The sequence below is a fragment of the Drosophila albomicans genome, chromosome 2R (genome assembly GCF_009650485.2).
Source record: "Drosophila albomicans strain 15112-1751.03 chromosome 2R, ASM965048v2, whole genome shotgun sequence".
NCBI lineage: Eukaryota > Metazoa > Arthropoda > Insecta > Diptera > Drosophilidae > Drosophila > Drosophila albomicans.
In genome coordinates, this window is record NC_047631.2 from 29,140,283 (window position 1) to 29,167,204 (window position 26,922).

Sequence of the window (26,922 nt, forward strand, 5' to 3'; positions counted from 1 at the left end):
TTTATGGCGGCGCCAAATTTAAAAGCTGACTGTTGCTTTTTTTAACAGTGCGACCGTTGAGCTTGAACGTAGGTAGCTTAGAACATTCGACTGATAGATTTTAAAAATTGAAAAAAGATCGTTAAATTTGAATTTTTTCCATAAGTTTAAATTGATTTCCTGGTTATTTTCTGAATAAAAAAAGTAGAAATATATTTTTATTTTGTATTTATTTTCAATTTCTTTTTACATATAGAATATATAAGTGTACATTTACGTTAGTATTTAATAAAATTGGGTAGTTTATACAGACGGCTTAAAATAACTAATAAATCAAAAATAATTACTACAAATCAACAAATTTAAGTACAAATCGTCCAGTCTCATATCACAAATAAAATACAAAAATAGTTTTTGGACAACACAGAAAACAGAACAGATAAGAATTATGTGTAAATGAAATACAAAAATATAAATACAGATTTTGGTTTTGAGAAGTAAAAGTGGCATAGTTAATTGTGGAAATTACTGCCAGAGTTTCAGAAAGCAATTGTCGCAGCAATTCTCAAGATTTGACTATATGCTAGATATATATATATATATAGTAATTAAGTACTGTATGCAGCCATAATTGTTGGTAGGGGTTTTGCCTTTACATACGAAGTGCAGGTATATAAAATATATAATATATATGTATACATTTATAGAATTCCATTAACTGGGCTTTGTATGTTGTCGTCGTTGTCGTTGAGACGTATTGTACATAAGTAAGTAATATTATATTTTTATAATTATTATTTTCCTTCAACAATTTCGTTACTTGTCTACTTTTTAGGTCTTTAGCTCACAATCAGTTGCGTGTTTCATTATTTTGTCTTTGGTGTTAAACGTTCCAAACTTGTGGTTTTATCATGTCTTTTTTTTGGTTTTATGTTTTAGTTTCTTCTACATATCTTTTTTTGGTTAACTTTTGAATAGCAATCAGTACGCACCACTGCCGGCCACAGCCTTGGGATGGAGTTCGTGTCCAGTTTCCCCCACTTTCTGTTACTATTTGCTCTTCTAGAGCAGCATATCATCATCGCTTTCGGTAAACTCGCCATTCGGCTCCAGCAGCAGATTGGCTTCCTCGTTTGACTGCACCTAAAAGCGTAGGGAAAAATGAAGTCGTAATGATTGATGGCACTTTGTGAACATTAGTTACGTACCCTGGAATAGCGCACCGCTGAGCTGCTGCGTCTGAAGAGGCGACGCACGCGTTGCCTTCGCGCCGGCGAGAAGGCAAACATTCCCAGGCAGGCCACAAAGAATGTCACAGACAGGATAATTCCCATGATGGCTGTACAGAAAAATGACATCAAATGAAAGGAAATGCATGGCATAAGAGAACGCAGAACGCAAAAACACATTTTGGCTAGCTGCACTTACTGCCCACGGAGGCCGTTGGGCTGGGAACAGCTGCCAACACAGAGGGTACGGCTGCTGCCGTTGCTGCTGCTGTTGCTTCTGTTGCCTTTACAGTGGCTGCAGTAGTACGAGTAGTTGTTGTTGTGACTGCTTCGCTTGGCTTACCGAATGGCGTTGTATGTGTGCTGCTCGTCGTCGTCGACGTCGTCGTTGACGGCGTCGTTGTGGTTGTTGAAGTTGTAGAACTCGTGCTGCTTCCTCCTGCTGTTGTATCTTCTGGCGGCGCACTGAGACCCAAGAAGTGGCAGATGCTCGGCGTACGTTGCACATAAAGCAAACTGCACTGTGTGTCCTGTGTGTGTGTGTGTATGGGGGAAACCGCATTTTAGTAATTAGAAACTTTCTTCATTAAGTGCAAAGAAAATAAATAAATAAATTGATATTGGAAAAATACATAAATTGCAACATAAAAGCCAGTATCTCTTGCTGTGCTGTGTGCTCTGTGCACCGTCTTCTGTTCATGGCGTGTTTTACCCAAAAGGGCGGCAAACTGTGGCGCAACAACTGCCAGGCCAACACTCTCTCAGCCTGTCCGCCAGTCTGTCCATCCGTCCGGCTGCACGCTGCGTGTAACACTTTCGGCCAAAGACCATTTCCGGCGGGGCCAACAGCAAAAGCAACAGCAAGAGCGAAACGAAGCGCTGCAAATGTGCGCATAATTTAAAAACTTTTGCCGCGAACTGCAACTGGCAACTGGAGGCAACAACTGCAAGTGGCAAAAACTCTCTAGAGCGAGAGCACGACGCGCGTTCACAACTTTGTCGACGTCCCGGGTCGTGCAACCGGCCGTGGCGCCGCCCCAGACACCAAAACTAAAACATGTCGAGGACACCCAAGGCAAGCCAAGCCAAGGCTCGAGCGCGCACAAAAAAAGACAGCACGGAAAGCGGACAGCGGGTAGACGCATTAAAAAGTTTGCAGCCATTTAAAATCCCATTTCATTGAATCGCTAATTTTCCGACAGCGTCGCTGCCGCTTGCAGACAACTCTGCAACAACGGAAAAACACAACACACCAAAAAAGAAAACGAAAATGAAACTAAAACTAAAACTAAACTAGCAAAGCTGTCGCCGTGTTGCTTGCTTGTTTATCGCTGCATTGTTTAGAAGTTTCCTATCGTGTGTGTGTGTGTGTGTGTGTGTGTGTGTGTGTGTGTGCGGCCCAAGCAATTTGCAAAGTCCACAGCGAATTATAGATAGATCGTAAACTATTGGCTTAATTAATTGCATGTCATAGTCACGGTTAATCTAATTTGTTTGCTTATCTCCACACACGAAACTTATTGTTTATATCATTTTTTAATTGTGAGCACGCCTCAATGGAGTATTTGAAGTGGACATGGTAACTTGTTGCATTCACTTAATTGAGCATGAAATGCATATCAAATAGAACAGTGATGAAAGTGGGAGGGAACGGGGAACGAGGAACGAATAACCAATTGCCATTACGTATGCTTGACAAAGAAATTAAATTAATAACACCTACAAGTGAAGTGTGTAATGCAATGCAATGCAATTAACGGCAATCAGACAAACACTCTCCCATAGCTTGGCAGTACTATAAGCTATATGCTATAGCCAAGTCATGCGTGTGTGTCCAGTTGACACCGCAAGTACTCCCTGAACTCAACTCAACCGAACCGAACTGAAATGAACGAACTGCCACCCTCTCTATCTCTCTCACCCTCTTTCTCTTTCTCTGTCTGTCCCTATCATGCGACAAACGACATCGACGGCGGTCTCTGGTTAAAAGCTGCTTGCAGCTATTTGTGAACTGGTTTAAATTTGGGTCAATTGGTTTGTGCCACATGCGAGTGTGCGACACTGGGTATTGCAACAAGCTTCACTGACTACTACTAACTGCCAGCAAATACAACTAAACCCGAGTGTAGAACGTCGCCGAGCGTTGGGCTGTGCTGTTTAACCAGCACAAACAGGGCGCCAGCCAGCAGCAACAACTGTAGCGAGTGCTACAATAACAACAGCTACTGAAAAAACAACAATTAAGAATGTCAGCGAATAATCGTGATCGACTGCGAGATATGCTGTCGATGACAGACGAAATTCAAAACAAATGCTGAAATGCTTTCAACTGCATTTATATTTCTGTCAATTTGCCAGTGATTGCAGTTTAAAAAATGAATTCTGAACGTAGATAGATTGCTAAATAAAACAAAGTAAAATAAAGATTGAATCGTGATCGACTGGAATATACAGGATGAAAAAAGTGAAACACTAAACTTTTTTGACAACGATTGAACTGATTGAACCTCAGATACAAACCTAGTTGATTCTCTAAACTAAACTATTCTCTCTCTGAACTAAACTAAACAATGTAGAATGTCTTATCGGAATGCACTTTCTATTGCTTATATTAATAAGATTAAGTTAACTATAGTTAATATTGCTAATTTCATAATGCAATCTTAGAAAAATATATCACCGAATTTAAGCTCCAACTTTGCTAAATTTACAAGATTATTTTAAAGACTTTCCAACTCCAACTTTGCCAAACAAAAAGTTCTTTTATCATATTCAACATGCCGTCACAAATACCCCTTACTTTCTTCTCTATATGTTTCATATCAGTGCACAAATCAATGAAGCCCGTTTGGCTAACAATGTCTGAGTGCAGGGCATAAAAACAACTGAGCGCCTACCTACAAAATGGACAGGCAAATATTTTCAATTGCTGATGGCGCCTCCTTTGGCAATTTGTGCGTAATGGACTACGACGGTTATACGAGCTCTTTTCGCATGACTGTGTGTGTGTGTGTATGAGTGTGTGTTGCAGTGCGTGTGTGGATGAGTGTGTGTCGATATGGGTGTGTGTTTGGTTAAACCTCAGGCACTAATTGCTGCATTTTTGGCATGCTCTCGGACCAGGCTAATAAAGTTGCATACGTCGAAACCGACCACTAATTACAACGTGCTGCAAATTGACAATTTTGCTGCAACATGCGGTTGCCGCCTCTCTAGATATATATGTACATATATCTATATGTATTTGCTGCACATTCGTACATAATGCAAACAGAACACAAAATCAATTAAGAGATTGGGGTTTTGGTGCGCGAGAAACTGCTGTGGAAAATTTATTGTGCAGCAATTTAATTGAATTAGTTAGGTGAGTGAGCAGCAGCAGCAGCAGAAGCATCTCGAATGCCACACACAATCTTGACGAATGCGAATATATATATATACTACATAAATCGTAATTACAAAGCAGCAGCGCGCGACAGCAAATTGAATTAGAAGCTTAAGCTTACTGCTGATTAATACTGGCCTAATTATAATCAGAGCACCAGCAATAGAATATGCAAAAGTGCAAAGTGCAATGACAATTATTTGATAAAGAGGTCAAAACGAAAGCAGAAACAAAAGCAAAAGCAGATGCGTACAAAACAGGTCAACGTGTTGGCCCAAAAGGACAAAGCGGGCAACAGCAAAATGCAGTTACAAAGAGCGCAAAAAAGCTCAGCTGCGAGCTGCGAGCTGCCTGAAAGCCATATCTGGCGATCTAAGTCAAAGGCCAGGCATGTTTTCGCTGTAACAAGTCAGGCACGTGCATTTTTAGCAGCGATTGTTAAGACAACAAAGGCTTGGCCAAAACAATAGCAATGCCCCGCCAGCTAAAAGCATCAACGACTACACAACTATGTAAAAGCAACAGACACCACCAAGGAATACAAGAGAATAACGCAGCAAAAAGAAAGAAAAAAAAGAATAGAACAGAAAACAGAAAAGAAATGGGGTGGCAAAACCAAAAGCCGCACAGGTTGGTAGGCAACATTTTTGCTGAAAGGCAACAGCAGCAGCAGCAGCAAGGACAACACCAACAACAACAACAACAAATGGCTGGCAAAGCGGATTTGCCAAGTGGTAAGCATAACAAAGGACACCTGCCACATTGTTTTGTGCCCAGTTGCCACGCTCTGTGCCTTGCTTTTGCTTGTGTGCGGCCTTTTTCTGCATATTTCTTATACATTTTCACTTTGACAACAACACCAGCTACACCAACCCAACTCAACCCAAAACTTCAGCAACTCCTTTCGCCTTGCACATGCATACAGTAAAAATATGTACGCTAAATCCACTTCAGGCTTCTCGCCTTACTTATGCTTTATACTATGTATGTAGTTTCCTGTCTTCTAAGTGTGTCAATTTAATGCGCTTTTCCCTAGGCGCACAAAAGTATGCTACACTTTTTTGTTGTTCGATATTTATCAAGCTGTCTGGACATTTCTAAAGAATTATTCATTCACCACGCATACATAATTTAAAAAGTAAACTCATTTAAAAGGAATAATTTTCAAAGCAATGAAGTTATGTTGCTACACACAAGATTTTGATTGCTGTACTAAAAGCATTTCAGACTTATTTTTGTAAGTGTTGCCAAAGCCTCTTACAGTCGTTTAATACTTTGATGGCAGCACAATAAAATGTTGCCTCAATTTCAGTGATGTTTTTTATGGCAAATTGTAGTTGCAGCTACTTCAATTAAAGTTTCGTTTGTTAAGCTGAATACATCGAAAATATTCTCTGAAAAAAACAACTAAATTGGAAGGCGCAAATCTTGTGATACTGAAATCTGTTGTTGCAATTTTAAACCTCAAGTTGTTGCTATTCTTTTTTCCAAATTGTACTTGCAACTATTTCATTTAAAGCGTAGTTAAATACTTTGCTTATATTGCCTGAATAATCCTAAGTAGCACACAATCTTGTTAAACATATTTGTGTTCTTTTAGCTGTTTCATAAAATCATAAAATCAAGAAAAAGTTTTGCACTTACCTCTGTAATGGTTGTGGTGTTCTCCGTGGTATTGCTGCATATCAAGCGCAAATGCACATTCATTTTGCCTGCAAATGAAATAAATGAAACCGATTCTGTGGTTAGCAATGGGCCAAAAATCTACGGCGTTTAATTAGCAGAGAGATGAAACCACAAACAAATGACACAAACTTGACCCCAATAAAATGTGATGAAAGTCATTTTAGAGACTGAGAGAGAGAAAGCAAAAGGCGGCATTTTATTTTAATTGACCGAAAAACAAGCTCAACAACAGCATCAAGGATAACAACCACAACATTCAGCAGCAACACAACAATAATGCTTAAATGAATCCTTATCATAGCCTCGTCTAGGCTGCCAGACCGAGCTCCCAAAAAACTACGGGTGTTCTATACTGCTGCAAAGTTATTACATAAAAGCTAAAAATAATTATCACTGGAGACGACAACAAAAGCCGCATGCAAGGCAACTCAGAGGGGACTGGCTGGGAAGTAACAACCACAAAAGGCTGCTCCAGCTCCTTTCTGCTCTGTGTGTGTTTGATGGGTGGCAGCTTTTGGGTTATGGGCTCAACTGGTAAACCGTTTTTGCCACTCGGCTTTGCTGCTGCTGCTGCTGTTGTTGCTGCTTTTCCACTCTGCATTTCGCATGTCAGTGAGCACATTAGAATTGTCTGATCGCTTACAGATTGCCAAACCACACAAACACACACACACACAGCAAATGTGACGCCGAAACAGAGTTTTATAATGGTCGCTTTTCTCACTTAGTTGTATTCATTGTTATGTCATAATTAAATTGTCGCTTTTATTGCCAGATAACATACGAGACGAGTCCAGTCCGCAAAACAAAGCCCACAAAAAAACTTTCATTTAATGACAAAGTTTTGCTGGGGATTTTTAGTGCCAATAAAATTCATGGCCATGCACATGAAACAACCGATAGAAGGCGGCACCTCTCTTCTCTTCTATTCTATTTTGAATTCTGTTTTGCTGCTTTAAATATTCATGACTCGAATGCAGCCGCCGTCGCATAAAAAACGCTCGACAGCAGTCAGCAAAAAAAAATCTACAGCAAGATTATTTTACCGCATTATCTCGTCGACAATTTTATTTATCATTTTTTTTTGCTGCAGATTTTTTTTTCGCCCCGCTGTCTATTTTGATAATTTCAAGTATTTTGCGTTTTAGTCGGCGAGCCGACACAAAAGGTTTTCTAGATAAGAGCACGAAAAGCACCGCAAAAAAAGAGGAGTGGAAAATGGTGGAAAAGCAGCAGGAAAAAAGGCGAAATGGCGACAAGCGCAGCGCGAAAAATGTCGCAATGGCGCCCAAAAAGCAGGCAGCAAGCAGAAAAAAAACACATTGTCAAGAGGTCGGCGAGGAGAAGGAGGAGTGCAACATGTTGGAAGTGATGTGGTAGAAGGTCTGACAGATAAGCGAATGGAAAGTGCATTGGGCTGTGCGCCAATTCTAATGCGATTTTGTCATTTTCCGAGAGCAGCTCAAAAAGCCAAAGTAACACTCAAAAAAAAAAAAAAAAAAAACAGAAAGAGGCGAATGACCAAAAAAGAAAATGGCGTACGGCGGCCGGAAATGCGCGTGTTGCGCCAGCGGAAGTGCAAACGGAAGCGGGGAAGCGGAAACGGATACGGAAACGACAAGCGACAAGGCAGCAACTCCTCAAGTAAGTCTCACAAAACGCAAATCGAATTAGTTAGTTACGATGCACAAGTATCAAATGACGCCATCAACTCACCCTCTTTGCCACAACCGGGCAGGTCGTGTGTGAAGAACAGATTGACCAGATCCTGCGAATAATCCGTCATGGTCTTGCGATACATGCCACACACATTAAGCTGCACCTTCTGCTGTTTGTACGCAATCTGCAAATGAAAAACGAAGTGTTCAATATAAACTCCTGAGTGTTTGTCGCTCCCCTGTCTGTCTGGCAGCTGTCAAACTTACCTCAATCTTGCCATCTTTGGTGAACGAGGCGTTCTTAAAGTTGAAATGCTGATGCGCCTCCTCTTGCACAATTTCACAGGTGTCCGCATTGAAGGTGCACTCATGTGGCGGGCAAATGACACTCGTGCCCCACTCGAAATGATAGTGGCAGTCATCAATTTCAGTCAACACCGGTTGGCCCTGCAATAAGACGACATTACACAGAGAACAAGCGTAAGAATGGAGTTCTATAAGTTGAGAATTTAGTCTTCTTGACTACGGAAAGTTTTTCACTTTCATATAAGCTAAAAACAACCTAATTGTTATCGAGATTGCTTTCAGTAGATTTTTGTTTCAATATTTTGTTTTCTTCATTTTTATAAATTTTAGATTAAGAGTTCTAAGTTCTATAACAAAGAATAAATTCTTTCATGTTTAAATAACAACATTGGAGAATTTTTATAAAATTTCCTTCTAAGCAACTTTCAAGCCTTTAAATTTTGAAAATTTTGTTTTTTTAGATTTAAGAATTTATTCATTCATCTTTAAATAAGCTGATAAAAATCTTAATTCAATAATTGCATATCTAGTATTTTTCTATATGGATATTGTTTCAATTTTGAAACGTTTTGTTCTTAAATATACTTTCATAAATTGAGCTGATAATAATATATATCTAAGAGCAGCTAATGTAGAAATTTTCAAGATTGATTTCGCTTAAATTTTGAACTTTTAAATAGAAGAATTTTATATTCATGTATTGCAAAAGTATTTGATTTTCAATTGAGCTAGAAACAAGCCTATTTTAAGAGTGTGCTGCATAGAATTTTTTAGATTCCTTTTGCTTGAGATACTTTTGTATCTTTAAGATACTATTGTATCTTCCAACTGCTTTTTTAACTGCAATAGCATCTTACAGATACTTTTGTATCTTTGAGATACTTTTGTATCTTTGAGATAGATTTTCATTTAAATTGATTGAAACATATTTCTACCGTCAAAAGCATTTGTATCTCGCAGATACTTTTGACAAAGTGTCTTTTCAACTGCTACTGCAAATGCATTTTGCAGATACTTTTGTATCTTTGAGATACTTTTGTATCTTTGAGATACTTTTGTATCTTTATGGATGTCAACATATCGTTTATGTCAAGAATGGAACTGAAAATGATTTAATACTATTTCTAGCACCAAATGCTTTTGTATCTCACAGATACTTTTCAATCTTTTGCATGACAAAGTGTCTTTTTAACTGCAATAGCATCTTACAGATACTTTTGTATCTTTGAGATACTTTTGCATCTTTCAACTGCTTTTTTAACTTCAATAGCATTTTGCAGATACTTTTGTATCTTTGAGATACTTTTGTACTGAAAATGCATCTCAAAGATACAAAAGTATCTCAAAGATACAAAAGTATCTGCAAAAAGCAGTTGGAAGATGCAAAAGTATCTCAAAGATACAAAATTATCTCAAAGATACAAAAGCAGTTGGAAGAAGTATCTCTGAAAATGCATCTCAAAGATACAAAAGTATCTCAAAGATACAAAAGTATATTTAAACAGCAGTTGGAAGATACAAAAGTATCTCAAAGATATAAAAGTATCTGCAAGATGCTATTGCAGTTAAAAAAGCAGATGCTTGAGATACTTTTGTATCTTTGAGATACTTTTGTATCTTTGAGATGCATTTTCAGAGATACTTCTTCCAACTGCTTTTGTATCTTTAAGATACTTTTGTATCTGCCAACTGCTTTTTTAACTGCAATAGCATCTTACAGATAGTTTTGTATCTTTGAGATACTTTTGTATCTTTGAGATACTTTTGTATCTTTGAGATAGATTTTAATTTAAATTAATTGAAACATATTTCTACCATCAAAAGCATTTGTATCTCGCAGATACTTTTGACAAAGTGTCTTTTCAACTGCTACTGCAAATGCATTTTGCAGATACTTTTGTATCTTTGAGATACTTTTGTATCTTTATGGATATCAACATATCGTTTATTTCAAGAATGGAACTGAAATTGATTACATACTATTTCTAGCATCAAATGCTTTTGTATCTCACAGATACTTTTTAATCTTTTGCATGACTTTTTAACTGCAATTGCATCTTGCAGATACTTTTGTATCTTTGAGATACTTCTTCCAACTGCTTTTGTATCTTTGAGATATTTTTGTAACTTTGAGATACTTTTGTATCTTTGAGATACTTTTGCATCTTCCAACTGCTTTTTTAACTGCAATAGCATCTTGCAGATACTTTTGTATCTTTGAGATACTTTTGTACTGAAAATTCATCTCAAAAATGCATCTCAAAGATACAAAAGTATCTCAAAGATACAAAAGTAGTTGGAAGATGCAAAAGTATCTCAAAGATATAAAAGTATCTCAAAGATACAAAAGCAGTTGGAAGAAGTATCTCTGAAAATGCATCTCAAGGATGCACCTCAAAGATACAAAAGCATCTCAAAGATACAAAATTATCATAAAAAGCAGTTGGAAGATACAAAAGTATCTCAAAGATACAAAAGCAGTTGGAAGAAGTATCTTTATCTTTTTTTGAGATATTATAGAGAATTTTATGATATTAAATTTTTTTTCCATTCAACTTCTAACGAACTTAAAATATTCTTATTTCATGACTGGCTAATATATAACTCTTCTAGCTTCATCTCGTTTCAGTTTTTAAGATTTCATACTCAATTATAAAACTTTTTTCGATATGTATTTGTATTTCGTAATACTTACGCGACCCGCAGTCATGTTGCAGTTGAAGTGTATGGTCGTGGACAGATTCATGGCCTTATCGTTCGGACATGGATCACCACGTAGATAGAGCAGCTCGGCGGCGGTGTCGTTGAGTGCAGACAGTTTGACCAGCGGAAAGCCAAGGCTCTGCAATGAAAAAGAAGACAAGAAAAGAGAAGGGTTAAAAGAGAGTGACATGAAATGACATGAGCAAACAACACGTGTCCAACTTTATGACTGAGATTCGCCCGCAAATATGTGGAAATCTCTCTCAGTACAAAACCAACTCGACGACGACTTTATCGATGAGTGCGTTAAGCGACTGTGGCAATGGATGGACAAATGTTATGGCCCCTGGCAGACAGTAACCTCGTCAGTTAGCCTCACACGACACGACACACAGCATAGCACAAAACGACAATTGCACAAAATGGATGGCATTGCAAAGATTTCGATGGTCGAACCGACAAAGATGGAACGAACACACGCATCGCTAGCCTTAGATGTTTAACGAGCTTTAAAGCACAGAAAGTGAGAGAGAGATAGAGAGAAAAAAACACAGAGAAGAACGCATGCAATGTCCTTAGCGAGGCATTAGCTGTGCAAATTGCTCAATGATCGACCTTTTTGTCGCCTGTTCAATGACGCTTCAATTGCAACAGGCAACACTCAGTGCCAACTACTCCCACTCCCCCCCACTTCTCCACATTCAATCTCTCAAAGCACGCGTCAGCCTTGAATGCAAGCTTTTTCCTACTCCCAACTCTTTTTGCTGCTGTCCCAACTCTGCTTCCTCCTCCTTCCTCCCGCTGCTGCTGCTCTTGTTGCAGCTTAAATACTGTCAGTGGCAGCAACAGAAGCAGCAGCAGAGGATGGCATCTAGGCAGCTGGCCAGTCGACCGGGCATTCAACTGGAGACGTGCGCTTAATGTCCAATGCAATGGCGCTCGAGTGGCACAAGATTTATGCCCGGGTCAGGCGACGTCGATGGCGGCGAACGTTGCACATGTTGTCGTCTCATCTTAAACGTATTAGCCACTGGCGGCAGACGGCGCTAGCTCATTTCGTATGCAGCTCAGGCAAGGTTTAAGCAGTTTGCTCTATTATTTATTGCTAACCATTTCGCTAGCTGAGCAGTTTTTTTTTCACACTCCGCTCCTTTCTCCTCTACTCTATATCTATATCGGAAATCCATTGAAAACTCAAAATCTGAACTAATGCGGCGTCAGCAAACAAGCAAAACTGGCAACTGCCAGCAGCATGGAATGTCCTTCAACAGGCAATCCTCATTAGCATTGGATATAGTTAGAATAGAAAGTAAGCTGAGCTGAGCAAATAGGAAGAGAGAGTGGAGGACGAATTGGAAGAGTGGCAAGGGGCAAGCGACTAACTGGCGCCAGTTGCCAGCTTATCAGCTTAGCTGTAGCTGAAAGCTGGGAGCTGAAGCTGTAGCTGTAGCTGTAGCTAAAGCTGAAGACGGCAACTTTTGAGTAACTTGCTGTTCCAAAATTTATTGAAAAACTTTCTTATCGCATTGGTACAAGCACAAGCAAGTGCTGTTTGTCTATGTTTCCTGGTCGCTTGTTTATATTTTCTTTTCTTTTCCTGGCACTTTTGCTCTGTTTTGGGGATACCCGGCAGTATTAAGGATAAAGAGGTGTGAAGACTTTGCGACAATCCATTATTGATAGTAACGTAAAGTAAAGACTAGTTTTTAAACACAAAAAAGTCTATATATGTTTGATTGCCATTGAAGCATGATTATTACAGAAGAGTCAGTCATCCGTCTGCCCGTCTGTCCATCAGCTAAAACACCTAAATCTCAGAGGTTAAACACGCTAAAGTTACCAATTTTGTAGACAATATTCATATGTATTCTACAATTTCATATGTAAAACTAATTTTTATTCTCATTGGTTAAAAATGGAAGTAAATGCTATTTTCTATATTGCATGGTCAACCTTTAAATTACTTATTGATGAATATTAACAAATTATGGTCGAAGCCTCAACATATTTAAATGTAATATATATAAATAACATATTATTAAATATATTTAATACTCGATTGAATTTAACAAACAAACAAATGTATTCTCATTTGTTCTTATGCTAAACTTTCGGGTATTTAACCGTCAAACAAAGGTGACGTGTAATTTTATTACTATGTTTTCTTTTTTGCCTGCTTTAAGTTTTGTGAACTTTTCGCTCATAAGAGCAGGACACGAAGTGGAAGCGTTGACTGGACAAAGCAAAGAAAAGAACAAAACAGCAGACAGGCGGGTGGGCAACTTAATTGTTTGCAGATACAACAGAACAAAAAAAAAATAAATAAATAAGTTGCGAAAGAAAAGCAGAAGTAGAAATCTATTGAAGAAATAAAAAATGCCAAACAAAACACACACACACACAACAAAAATAGGGAAGAAAAGAAAAGAATCCCCTAAGTTTTTTGAACTACACGTAAAATGTAAGCTTAAGCCATGTTAGGATTTCCTGTTGCCCTAATTAAAAGTGCTGCCAACTCTTGAAATCAAACAGAATGCTGATAAGAGCGAGTTGTTGAGAGTTGAGAGCGTGTATCTCAATTCGAAATGTTGTCAAATGCTCTTCGGCGATATCCTTTCGCAGTTCAGTGTCCACTTGACCACACTGAAGTTGTCCACGCTTGGGATGACAACAACAAAAGCGAAGCAAAAGCAATAAAGATTTGTGCAAGTTCAGCGTTTGGATTGAGACATCAACAGCGACTGAGGGACACATCTCGTGTATTCGCTGCGTGTCCTGTGGCGTCACGCAGACCAGCCTCAAGGCTAGCCGCAAAGACGCCCACAAATGGGCCGTGTCCATACACAACAACACAAAGGCTAGCATAATTTTGGGCCATATTATGGCATAACAATGGTTTGTAAATTAGGACAAAATGTATAAAAATAGGACAATAGAGCGTGTGCTCCACATTGAGATACTTGTTAAAAGAGATTTGTATTTTAAAATAGATTTTAATGCTCGCCAAGAGCTTTGAAGTTTCTTAATCATTTGTATTCCACTTGTCATTTTAAAATGAGATTTTTATGACTTGCTACTTTAAGAAGTTTTGTTGTTAGAGTATGTAGTTTTAGCTGGCAGAGTCTCTAATAATTTGACTTTTATACAGACAGACAAAATAAGCAGATTATTCTTTAGTTCGGAATTGTTTATCCTTAAGTTATAACACCTTTTTATCACTCTTAAATACCGCGTATAAATGGCATAGTTTGCTGAGCAATTTTGATCAATTTCGAACAAAAATTCCATCGCTGTGCCATTAACAGGTTGAGACATGCCAAACGCGAAAGCACAGCGAAAAATTTATGACAAGAAGTCGCTGCATGACAATGAGCTGTCGCAGCGTGAATCTCGATTGGGTTGCAAAGTCAAATGTGCGCCAAGCCAATAGGTTGTTGAAGGAGCAGCAGAAGCAGCTCAAGGATAATGCCGTTGCAGGATGTGCAACTGCAGCTGTAGCACATTAAAATATGTGCAAAATGCTGAGCGCAAATCAGAAGAAGCCAAACGCCATTCGACATTTGACAACTGTCAATGAGAGGGAGGAAAAAAACGGGGTAACTGAGTCAGGGAGAAGAGAATTGAGTTTGAGAATGCGAAAGGAGTTGCACGTTCAAGTGCGCGTTAGCAGCTAGCAGCACATTTCCGTTTCCGCACACGAAATGCGCTGAAAACGGAGCATTTTCCCAATGCAAAACGTGGCACAAATGTCAACAGCAGCCCGCCAACAACAAGCGAGGGACTGTCGCCTTCCCTCTCTCACACACGCTCTCTCCCTCACTCTCTCTGCATGTGTGCAAATAAAGCAATATAAATTTTTAGAAAAATATATATAACCATGGCTACGTTATTTCTAGGCCAGTGGCATGCAAACAAAAGCCGACGGCACTTTGCCCCAAACGTTGCTATCCCCATTCTTTCCCCCCCCCCCACCACTCGCTCTTTATCCCACCGCAAGCCGGAAATGTTCTGCACAGCACGTCGCATGGGGCACACACACGCACACAAGCACACACACATAGATACACAGAGGAGCCTCTTCATGCAGCATGGATTGGATTGGTATTGTATTGGTTGCTTTGGGAGGGAGAAGGGCCAAAGGCAAAGGCAAGGGCTGCTGCCAACTGATGGCTGTTGGCCGCTAAAAGCTGTTTTTACAGTTATATATGCATATGTATATCATCCAGCTGTGCATGTGTGCGTGTGTGTGTGTGTACTTTTACACCATCGTCAACGCCATAGCCGCATTTTGCCATATCCTTCCGTTCCCTTTTAGTTACCTCGCCCTCTTAACGTTACTCCGCTTCGCTTCGCTTTGCGTTGCGTTGCGTTACGTTTTTGTTGGCCTTGCGTTACGTTCACAAATATTTCGCTCGCGTTCTCAGTTCCCTATCTGCCCCCCACCACTTCCCTCCCAACCCAACGACCATATGGCCCCGCCATTTGCAGCGCGCGTACGTGATTATTTTTTTTTAACAACTTGAACAATGTTTTTGCTCTCGGCATGTGATAAAAGTTATGCCCAGGTTTCGGGGCAGCGGCATGGAGCAGTCGCCTATGGCTGAGGCTGAGCACACGCACTTCATGCCCGCTAGCGACACAGCGATAGCATTATAATTCACATAATAATTGCATAAGAGCATCTCAATGCCACAAAAGCCGACCTACGGCCTTTAAGTTAAGAGCCAAAGCGGAAACATCTCTATATCTCTATCTCTGGCACCACAGACAGTTCGAAGCTGTTGCAAGTGGAAGCTGTGTGCTCCCAGGCGACATTCACGATTCTCTTGCGACAGTTTACTGAATTAAATCGATATAAAGAATGTGCTTCCAATGATGAGCATTAAATCCGATTGAAATAATACGCATATTTTCATCAATAAAGTAGCGCAAAAATATAGCGAACAAACTTTTAAGTGGTTGCTTATAAATGAAAAATGTTGTATAAATAACAGACAGACCTATTTTCTTTTGAATTGAGCCGCTTTAACAAAGGTTTTCCAAAAATAAGTTGTACTTTTAATTTGGTCAAACTCAAAGCAATTTTTATAGGCAAAATCGCTCTATTACTAAATCAAATATTGTCATAAGAGGCAGAGAAGATTTTCATTGTTTTTCAAGCGACTTTTTTATCAAACAGAAATTAGCAAACCAACATTTAAGAAACAATAAATTGCCTAAACTCAACTCAAAACTAATTTTAATTCCACATTGAAATATTCTAACTTCTCCACGTCAAAGTCTTTGCGATTATGTCTAATAAACTAAACTATTCACAACTTAATGACCATATTTACCCCTGCTTAGAAAATCGTGTTACCCAAGTGCTTGACAAATAATAATATTAAGCTGGCACACCTCTCAGAATACGCTAACTAAATGTCTCAATTTGCAGCAATTTTTATATAATTTCATATCACAAAAGCAACAGCACATTGTTTGCAATTATCGCATTCACATTCGCATTCGCAATTCGCATTTAAAGCAAACAACACAAAACCCGACAATGTTTGTGACCATTTTGTTGCATGAGCTGAAATCTCATTTCAAGCGAATTTCATAGCATACTTTTGTGGGCTTAAGTATTTAAGCGCAGGCCAACAGCTCGGTCAGCAAAGCAGTGGGCGAGGAGAGAGGTTGGGGAATGGGTAACTGAACAGCATTCTCACAATTTGTGGCATTAAACAACTTTTAGACACTGAACTCTCGCTGCGCTCTTCAGTTGTCAACGATGGGTTCGTATGAGAGCGAGACTGAGTATGAGACTGAGACTGAGAATGAGACTGAGAGATATTTTGGTGGCAGCCTAATGAAGTAACCAAATCCACTGGCCACTAGGCAAAGATTGAAGCAGAGTGAAGTGAAGTGGAGTACAGCGGAGCAGAGCTTAGCAATTGGATTTGCAGCAGCATATTTAATGCATGAATGGAGCCGCAATTTTTGGGCATTTGGCCAAAACGGCTTAACGGTCAAATTGAAGCATTTACCATGAACTTATGTATGAGTATGAATACACTCGCAAAAACTCTGTACAATTCTAAATATTAATCTTTAGTAAGTCAAAAATTTTTGCAAACAACGAAAAGCAGAAACAGAAATTAAGTGTAGCTCTTAATGTTGACAAATGAGCAATTATAGAATCGTTGTTGTAGTGTTAGTTAGAAAAATATTCAATTCTTAAAATCTTCGTTATAATATTAGCACATTTTACATAAAATCTGTGAGATCTTTGATTACCACACAGTTGCTGACCAAGTTTTAAAAAAATAAAACCATTAATTTTGAAATTAGCAACGAATGCTGTGAAGCTTCTTTTGCTTAGTTCAAAAGAAACGAAAAAGAATTTGAAGAGTTAATGAAACAATATTGTTAAATTGGGAGAAATGCTTTTCAAAAAAAAAAAGGAAAATAAAACCAATAAGTGACCTAAGCATTATGAGATTGATTTTACATCTTACTTTAAAATTTAAGAGCCATCTAAGACTAGAATAAATATTTGTTTCTTAAATTCATTGTACTTAGCAACAAATCTAGAAAATATCTCAAACACACAAATTTCTTAAAACCATAATGAAACAATCTAGACTTATCCGCCCTTGCCCTATATCAACAATAGAAGATTTTTAAATAAAGAATTTCATACATGTTGCAAGAATTTTCACACTTCTCAAATCCTTAATACAAATACGTAATTTACGTGATTTTTCTCTCAGTTTAGCCAAAAGGTTCAAATGGGAAAATGGTCGGTATGTTAAGAGATGTGATATGAGAGATGGGAGTTGGTGGCTGGCAAATTGGTGCCAATTACGAGGAATATCATACACACACACTCCGACGCACACACACATACGCATACGGACACACATCTGGTCGTCGATCGGCAAAGTTAAGCTTATAAGCGGCTTTGTCTGCTACTTACCTGCTCCTCCTCGGGCGCATTGGCTGCCGACATTTTGGCCATGCAGGCACCTGAACCGCCAGCACAGCCTAATTGGTATTTCGGCACTAATGGTCGGCACACATTCAAAAAGAACTGCAAGAATAGAGAGAGAGAGAGAGATGAGAATATAGAGAGAGAGAGAGAGTCAGAGACAAAGGGCATCAAATTAGTTTCAACAGCGCCAAGGGAAATCAGCGTGCAGTACAATGGCTGATGCTGATAAACTTACCTTTGTGTTCTTGGCCAGCCGTTGGGCTTCTTTGGGCGGCAACTCGATGCGTGCCTCGTAGTTGTCGTTGGCGTTAACCAATGGAGTCAGGTCAACGAGCTCTTCATAGAACTTTGCCTTGCATCTAATCTGCTGGAGGCAGGCAAGCGGCGTCTGATATTGAATTAACAACTGACAATTCGAGTCCTCAATTATTTGCACAGCATCGTTCGTTCCATTGTCCTTCGTCGCATTGTTCGCACAAACAAATTCGATTTTCGTCGTCCAGCGGCGTCCACTTGCATCGCATACGGCGCCCTCCTCGTACAGTAAATACGGCGAGCCGCTCTGATTGAAACGCAAATGTGTATTGAAGTTGCCCAGGTTGTAGGTCTGTTCATTCTGAGCATAGCAGGCGCCTGCAAAATGCACAAACACAAGCACAATTCATGTTCACTATCTCAACCCAACTCGACTCGTCTCGTTTCGACACAAAAACGCGGCGACAAATGACACGCCAAACCGCGTCCCCTTGTCACTCTTTCATTCGCTGTTCGCTGTTGGCAAATGGAGCAGTTTTGTACTGTGAAAGCCACGTCCATCAGCCGATCAAAATCGAAATTAATTGCTGCTCTTGTTGCAGCACTCGCTTTTTTTCGCCTTTGCTCTTTTTTGCCTTTTAGATTTCTAGCGAGCTGCTGTTGACTTTTGGCAAATTGAGAGCGTATTCAAACACAAGAGTTAGATATGGCTTTATATCTCTGCTACATCAAACACTGGCATATTAAGTATACGCACTTTATTTGCCTGACTCACTCTCTCATTGAATACATTAATCCCTCACATATTAAGTATACGCACTCTACACTTTTTCCCAGCCTAAGCATATTTAACTAACAAGCAAATTAAGCAACGCATTCCGTTTGACAGGCGGCGTTAGGCTGGCAAAGCGTATGGATTAACTCGGCTCTTGAGGCCGCTTAAGTCTGCTTAAAGCCAAAGCTGAGTAGAGTATTTATGCAAGAGCGGTTGCTTAGCTTAAAGACTGCATATTTATGGCTGCTTTAAGCAGTTGTCAATGCATTTGAATTCTGCTTTCACAACTGCAGCCAAATTTCATTTCCCTTTGGCAATGTGTTGTCTGATTTTGATTGAGCAGCTTCTATGTTAGTGGACAGGTTGCTGTGTGTGATTGTGATTGTGATTTGACTAGAATATGGTAATTCCACTCACTCACTCCGTCGATTTCTATTTGGCAATTTTTTGTACTTTATTGCACATGCCACAACAGCAGCAACCGGACAACAACAACAACAACAGCAGCTAGCGAGCTAGCTAGCTTGTCGAACATTGGCTTTTTGTGCACAGGTTGCCCCAAAGCCACACACAGTCAAAGTCAATTGAAGTGAGGGTTTCTCTGCTCATCTCCTTCTCTTTTTTTTTATTTTTGCTAATACTCGTATTTGTATTTGAGGGTGAATTGAAAAGAAATCGACTGTCAACTAAATTGATAAATGACAATTCTGTTGCTGCGTGACAATACTAAAGAGAGAGAGAGAAAGAGAGAATATGTGTTAGCAACTATGCAAGCAAATAACAATCTCTGTGTGTCTGTGTCCTGCGGAAGCATGCAATTGAGTTCAGCTGAGGCAAACACAAGAAACCAGCAGAAACAGGCAATCTGTTGACCACCTTGACAGTGTGCAGGAGGGAACTGAAATCATTTCCGTGACGAGATTAGCCAAAGGAGATTGATCTGTTGCCACACACACACACAAACACACACACAAACACAACGCAGACGCACCGAAAAACTGTGCCACAAAACACTCACAAATTCAATTCCAATGCAATCTCAACTTCAGCTTCTCGAGCCTCGGGGGCATTACAATGTGTGGCCACAGGGAAAGCCAAGCACAAGCACAACACACAAAAAAAAACAACAACAATAAATTGCTCAAATCGTTTAAATTGCATGAAAGGGTTAACTATAACAAGGGATAAGCAAGTCGAATTTTGTGGCGTTGATAAGCAACAAGAACAACAACATAAACAAGTATATAACATACAACTGTATATATATGTTATATGTATATATATATTTGTATGTAGTACATTAAGATTGACAGAGCAAAAACGAGGCGAGTGTGCAGCAAAAAAGACGAGAAACAAAACTCGGGGGCAAATTGAATTTCAATAAGAAAACAGTCAAGAAAGCGCCAAGAAAAGGGCTCAACAAGAAATGGGAAAGAAACAAATATATAAACGATTTAGTAGCTGAAGCACAGTGACTGAGTTAACGAAAACTCATTGCGAAAATTAAGTTTGGGATACGCTAAAGAAATTATAGAGACAGCTATTTAAAAATATAAATTTCAAATATTAAAGATTGAAACTCGCCAAAGAAACTACAGAAATTGTCAAGCAACCTTAAAATCAAATATATCGATTCAGAATATCTTGAAATTCAATCATGTGCCTTTAATTCAATATAAATATTGTTTTGCAATCGAATTAAATGTTTCCTAATAGAGAAATTGAACAACTATGATGCCAACTAAACTATTTTTTCATTACTAATTGAAAACTTATAATTAAAAGTAAATCTTTAATAAGGAAAACTCAAAAAATAAACAGTAAACAAAATTCTACTCAAGTAATTAAAAAGTTATAAATTTAGCAATGTATTTTGCGAAATCCAACCACTGTGCGGCTACAGCAGCACATCCTGGCGCATCCTGGCGCAAAACAGCTGCTGGCCAAGTGTCAGGAACGGGGCGTGTCTCTAAATTGAATCTGCCCGACAGACCAAACAACAGAGGGAAATGAAAAATAAAAAACAAAAGCATAAAATAAAACCAAGCAGTTGAGGATACCAAAAACAGAAATTGAAAATTATAAACATTGAAGTGTACCAACTGCCGATGGCAAATAAACACACACATTCAACTATTTCAAGGATGTGCTCGTCCTGCTCATTGTGGTTGTTGTTGTTGTTGTCGTTGTTGTTGTAAATGTTTCTACTGTTGTTGCTGCTGCTGCTGCTGATGTCCAGCTGCAATTGTTTGGCATTGCTTTTGGGCATTTTATGCATGCTGCCAGGCTATTTGATTATATTCTCGACTGTGTCCCTTCAGCAGTTTTGTGTGTATACTATATGTATGTACATATATCATACGCACCGTTGGCCAACGCAACGTTTTATGTTTTGCATGTGATACAGTACCACATTGTAATTTCTAAATAAAACTAGGGGACAATACGATTTCCCATGGGTTCATAAATACCAAAAACACACACACACACACACTCACAGAGAAATGCTGCATGTAAAATGCAAAATGCAGAATGTTGAATGCAAATTACGCGTTCATAAAATGACGGCACAACGTGTGCGGCATAAGCAATTAACAACATTTTATTGCTGTTAGTCGTGGCCCAGCAGGCACTTGGTGGCAGGCAGCAGGCAACAGCAGCAGCAGCTTGCAGCAGGCAATAACTTGCAGGCTGGCAATGTGCAACGTGCAAAGCGCTATCAAATGTGGAATTCAATAAAACAACAGTGCAATTGCAGCAACAAACAAAACTGATTCCAATGTTTTGGCCTATGCCGCGGAATTCTTGAATGGGAGAAAGCATAGACTATATACAAATATGGGCATTGGGTGAGCTAAACTTGAAGTCACTCAGTTAAAAAAACAGTTAAGATATTTGATTTTGAAGATCAGTTTGGTGCAGCAGAGAAGCTGTCATTAAAATTGATAGAATGAGAATTGAATCATTTTTGAGAATTCGATTTAAGCTAATCCTTTATATATTTTAACAACTACTGATAAAAGAAAAAGGAAATACATGTGTAGTAAAAGTTTACAAGTAAATACTACCAAAAAAATGTATTTAAGAAAGACCAGAAATAGAAGCAACATAAAATCAAATTCTGTCAGATATTTGGTCAAGTTTTCTTTTAAACATTCTGCTAAAATGTTAATTTAAATTAAAAACTTTTAAATTTTGTGCATGAATGAAATAAATATTTCAGAAATTTAACCAGTTCTGTGAAATTATGTATATTTTAAAATCTTATTTGAATTGAAAACATTTATATTTTTTAAATTCTATGTTAAATTTAAGTGAAATAAATATTTCAGAATTTAAAAAGTTCTGTGAAATTAGGTATGTTCTTATTATTTGATAAGAACTTAACTGAGGTTTAATTGAATAACGTAAATTTAATCAATTTAATTACCAAGCGTTATAGTCTGAAGACCTAAGTTGCTCTGATATATTGTACTATATATGTACATATAATATTCAACTTTAAACTACAATAATGAGAAATACAATTAGCAAATATTTTTAGCAATTGAACTAGATTTGAAATTAATCAGTCAACACTTTCAGCAAATTTCATTACTAATTTCCGCAGCTTCTACTCAAAAGAGAGATTCTCCCGGCTGCCTTTGCCGTCTACAGGGTATAAAGCCAACAATAAAGTCAGAAAGAACATCCAGCAATATGGCGTCTGTCAGTGTCAGCTGGGCGCCAACCAGTTACGAGAGTTGCATTAGAAATGCACGCGTTGTTCACGGCTCTGTTCGCGTGACCGTGTCCTGCTATCTGCTATTTGCTTAACAAATGAAATTTTCGTGTAGTCCCGTCGCAAAAATGTTGTCCCCATGCCCAGACAGCCCAGCAACAGCAACAACAAAGACAACGACAACGACAAGGCTCATACAAATCGTACATATCTCCCATATATACATATGTAGAGTATTACATACATATGTATATGTATGTAAGTAGAAATGCAACGGCGTCGGTGTCTGGCCCGGATAGCAATGTCAGTTGCCAAAAGCAAGTGAGCTTATTTATTTGTTTAGGCCCAGCGGTGGCCATGATTTCGTGCCCAAACTCTTGCAGCGCTCACTCGCTCTGTGTGTGTGTATGTATGTGTGTGTGTTTTCAACGTGCGAACGACGACGAGTCGTGAACTGGGAGCAATGCAGCTCCAGCTCAGTTGAGAGCCGCGGGCAGCCAACCAAGCACAAAAAAAGGACGCGCCAACGGAAATGCGTCTGCAGTCAACTAGAAATGCAGGCACACACTCAATCCATGTGTGTGTGTGAGAGTGTGCAAGTGTGTGTGTGTGCGATGGGACATTGTATATTTCATGAATTTGTGCCCAGGCACGTTTGCAGTGCCAACAGCCCACATGGCTTGAATATTTGCAACGACAGCATGCATTTATTATGTTGGGCATATTAACAAATGTAAAAGACGATGCAGCTGCATACCTCACACCACAAATGCTAAAGACAACATTACGTATACGTAATAAAAAAAAACAGTCTTCCGTTCGCTTATCGGCAGTAAACAAAATTACTACAATGTAAAGTCTTTATAGTGTAATCGGAATTCGTATAACGCTCTTTACCATATTTGCACACTCACGACTCTAATTCGAAAACACAAAATTTCAATCGAGGGGGAAACTAACTGAGTTCTTCTCCCTTTATGCCCCAAACATGATTTGTTTATATATTTACTATATGCACATGGTTGTATACTGCGTAAATACGTTATATGATGACCGCATCACAAATATGAATCATCGTTCCCTACATTGCTGTTGTTGTTGTTGCTGTAAATAGGCACGCATGAGTGATTCTCAATGCGCAGCAAGGAATAACAGACACAGCTTCAGCGTTCGCTTTAAACTGTGATAACCAAGGCTAAATTTAATTACTAAATTACATGCAATTAAAGTGTTTGCTGCCAAAGGGAAAACAGTTTCGTTGCAGCAGCTACAGCTTTATGTGTTGCCCAAAAGCAGATAAAGTTCATTTGGCTGCTTTTGTCGCACTTAAATATGTCTGGCTTGCATGTTAAATTTTAATTACACTTTTTTCCAGGTAACAACAGCAACAGCAAGAGCAGCAACAGCAGCTGCTGTCGTACGTGTTGCGACTGCACTTAAAATCTTCATTAATATTGCAAGCAACAAATGACCGACTTACCACCATCCGACAAGCAAGGCGTCCCAGCGCTGGCACACACAGCCACCGTATAGGTTTTGCCATCCTTGGTCAATTGGTGCGGTGGATGCTCACTCAGCGCACTCAGATCCAGCCTATTTGCAAAAACACAAAAGGATTACATTTCGTATTGAAAAACTACGTGTAACAATCGACTCACAGCTCATTGTCCGAAGCGATGACCGCACAAGGTTTCAGTTGCTTGCAGGCGAGTGGCGTGAAAATGTTGAAATGATAGGTGCAACCATCGTGATCTGTGCCCATAAACTCTGGATGTTCATTCTGCAAGCAAAACAAAAAAGCTGTAGCACTTGTTGCACTCACTGCAGGGAAGTCCGCACCATAATTGTATTGTCGCAGTGGAAGTTTACAATGCTGCTGTAGTTGGCACTGGAATTTCCTGCACACGGTGTCGATGAATTGTGTCGTAGAAACAGTAGATTGTCCTTAAATTCAGGCTGCGAGTTCACGTTGCCAAAGTTGATGAAACTACGGTAATAAAACTTGATTTTTAATACACTTCCTATTGAGGTATAAACAAAGTGTATTTACCGCTTCTTTAGATCTGTCGCCTTGCGATCGTAGAGGCAAATGCTACTGCCACTAGGACACATTGTATTCTCGCCATAAAGCACCGGCTTGCAGATGTTAATTATAAACAAACCACCATCACGGTCTATGGTCCTATAATTAGCATCGCTCAATGACATCAGGTCAAATGTGCCGCCCACATCGTTGTAGCGAACGCTACAGCTATTCGATTGCAGGGCATCGGGTACAGGCAAACAGGCCAAGGATGTCTCGTAGTTGATGTAGAAGGAACACGCGTCATCGGACTAAAGCGAGCATTAATTAGATAATTTAACCAACAATTTACAGTAATGTCAGCACACTCACATAAGAGGTTATATGGAACTGATTGACATCCATGGTGTAGTCACAACTTAGTATCACATGCAGCTGATAGTTGGCATTGTCAGCAGTTCCATTCGGACACTTGGCACCACTCAAATAATTGAAATACATTTTACCATTGTGATACTTCAACTCATGCTGGTGACCTGTGAGAGATGAGAAAGAAGAAATCCATGAAATGCGATTGTTAACCCAAAGGGTATCGAATTTCGCTTACCCAGCACATACTCCTTGCCCCCCTTCTTGAGGCAAGCGGCCACATTGCTTTCGTTGTTACAGCTGTGCGTCAAATTGCCGCACACATTAAACTCAAAGACATCGTCGTTCAAGTTCTTCACCACATGCGCCAGCTCCGATCGCAAACCGCTGAAGTTGAACTTGTAGCCGTAAACGGGTTCCGTTATCGTGCAATCATGCGATGTTAAATCCTATTGAAAAGTATAGTTATAGTATATTTGTAAAAATTAAGTTGTCACTTAAAATAAACTGAAATTTAAAAATCAAAACAAAAATTGATGTATCTTTTTTCAGTACGCATAAAAATGCTAATAAATTTATGAATTCTTTAGAAGTTTGCAATTAAATGTAATGCAACTTAATTAGCATTTGAAAAAATGCATTTCATTGTATAAAATTTAAAATTTGATGAAATCACTATTCAACACACTAAAATATTGCACATAAAATTACGGGTTTATTGGAAATGCGCAATTAATTTTAATGCAAGCAAATTAGCATTCTAAAAAAAACGTATTTCGTATCTATGTATATGTTTGAATAGTTATCTTTAATTTGCACATTAACAGCACATTTGAAAAATAACGGTCACTGCTAAGGCGCTGTTAAAAGTGTTAACAGGTGTGCTTACACTGTTGCTGTTGTTATTGTTACTTGGCAATCTGCCTGATTTATTGCTTATATGCGCGACAACAAAGGCAACAATAAGAACGATACACACACACACACAGACGCATGTTTAGCTGGTCAAATTCGATAACTGTGTGTTCTTTTGACGTGTTAACATGGCAACAAGTGCGCAGTACGCAATTCGTTCAGCTGTTAACAAAACATGGTAACGAAAACAAACAAATGGCAAAAACTCCCGACGATTCTCCTCCTCTTCTCAACTACTCTTTCTTTTTACATCCCCTGGCAAGCCACCCAAAGCAACCACTTACCAGCTGATTTGCGTCATTTGCAGCGCTTACGTTGCAAGTTGCAAGTAAAATAATGGCCACTATTGACGCCGTGGTGGCGCCACAAAATCCAATTTTCTTTACATTACTCATTTTACAAGAAGTGCCCGCATTTGCAATTTAAACAGAACCGCGACAACCAAACACGAACAAAGCACTTCTTTCTTGTTGTTCTCTTACTTATATGTTATAACGATTAACCCGTTTTGCACATTAAAAGTTGGAGTTTGATTAGGGAACTCTTATCGCAAGCAGGTCGTTAATTGGGCTGTGAAGTATTTGTATTGTTTATTTAGACTCGAAGCAGGCAAAAGTCTTTGGTGGTGTTTCGATTTTTCAACGACCGTTTTGTTTTGCTCTTATCTGATTAACCCGTTTGAATGCAATACCCGATAAACACAAATATATAGCGCGCACAATATGAATCATATAAATGAGTTTACTTTTCTATTTGTAAATACCACAAGCGATACCGTTCAGCGGACTTGATGAAATTGATTATTATTATAGTTAGCGGTCGCCGCGCCGGAGCCGTAGTGGAAATGCAAAAAAACAGCAACAGTGGTTGAAGAAGAAGCAATACCAGGGATGTAGCGCACAAACAGCTGATCGACTGGTCTAGGTGCCCTCGTCAAATATGCAG

At 39.0% G+C, this 26,922-nt stretch overlaps 1 protein-coding gene across 2 annotated transcripts; it reads right to left on the minus strand.

The window, feature by feature from the left end:
- Window positions 1-190: 190 nt before the first annotated feature.
- Window positions 191-26,812, minus strand: LOC127566072 (cation-independent mannose-6-phosphate receptor). Of its 2 annotated transcripts, none has more exons than XM_052007579.1 (16): window positions 26,262-26,812; window positions 25,301-25,511; window positions 25,066-25,229; window positions 24,721-25,004; window positions 24,510-24,657; window positions 24,329-24,450; window positions 24,151-24,263; window positions 18,155-18,552; window positions 17,905-18,018; window positions 10,939-11,085; window positions 8,205-8,384; window positions 7,996-8,122; window positions 6,238-6,305; window positions 1,408-1,738; window positions 1,188-1,318; window positions 191-1,122 (listed from the first exon to the last, which is right to left on the minus strand). In XM_052007579.1, exons 1-16 carry the CDS (start codon window positions 26,370-26,372, stop codon window positions 1,042-1,044), a joined length of 2,730 nt encoding a protein of 909 aa, XP_051863539.1. In that variant the 5' UTR covers window positions 26,373-26,812; the 3' UTR covers window positions 191-1,041. The 2 variants fall into 2 exon arrangements, with proteins under 2 accessions (XP_051863539.1, XP_051863540.1); XM_052007580.1 differs by having other exon boundaries at window positions 1,552-1,738; window positions 26,262-26,811.
- Between the last annotated feature and the right edge of the window lie 110 nt (window positions 26,813-26,922).

Coding starts and splice junctions, on each gene's coding strand:
- LOC127566072 (XM_052007579.1), bottom strand. CDS start 26,372: ATGAGTAATGTAAAGAAAATTGGATTTTGTGGCGCCACCACGGCGTCA. Junction 25,512..26,261: donor CAAATGACGCAAATCAGCTG/GTAAGTGGTTGC, acceptor ACTTTTCAATAG/GATTTAACATCGCATGATTG. Junction 24,451..24,509: donor ACTGCGACAATACAATTATG/GTGCGGACTTCC, acceptor TTTTGCTTGCAG/AATGAACATCCAGAGTTTAT.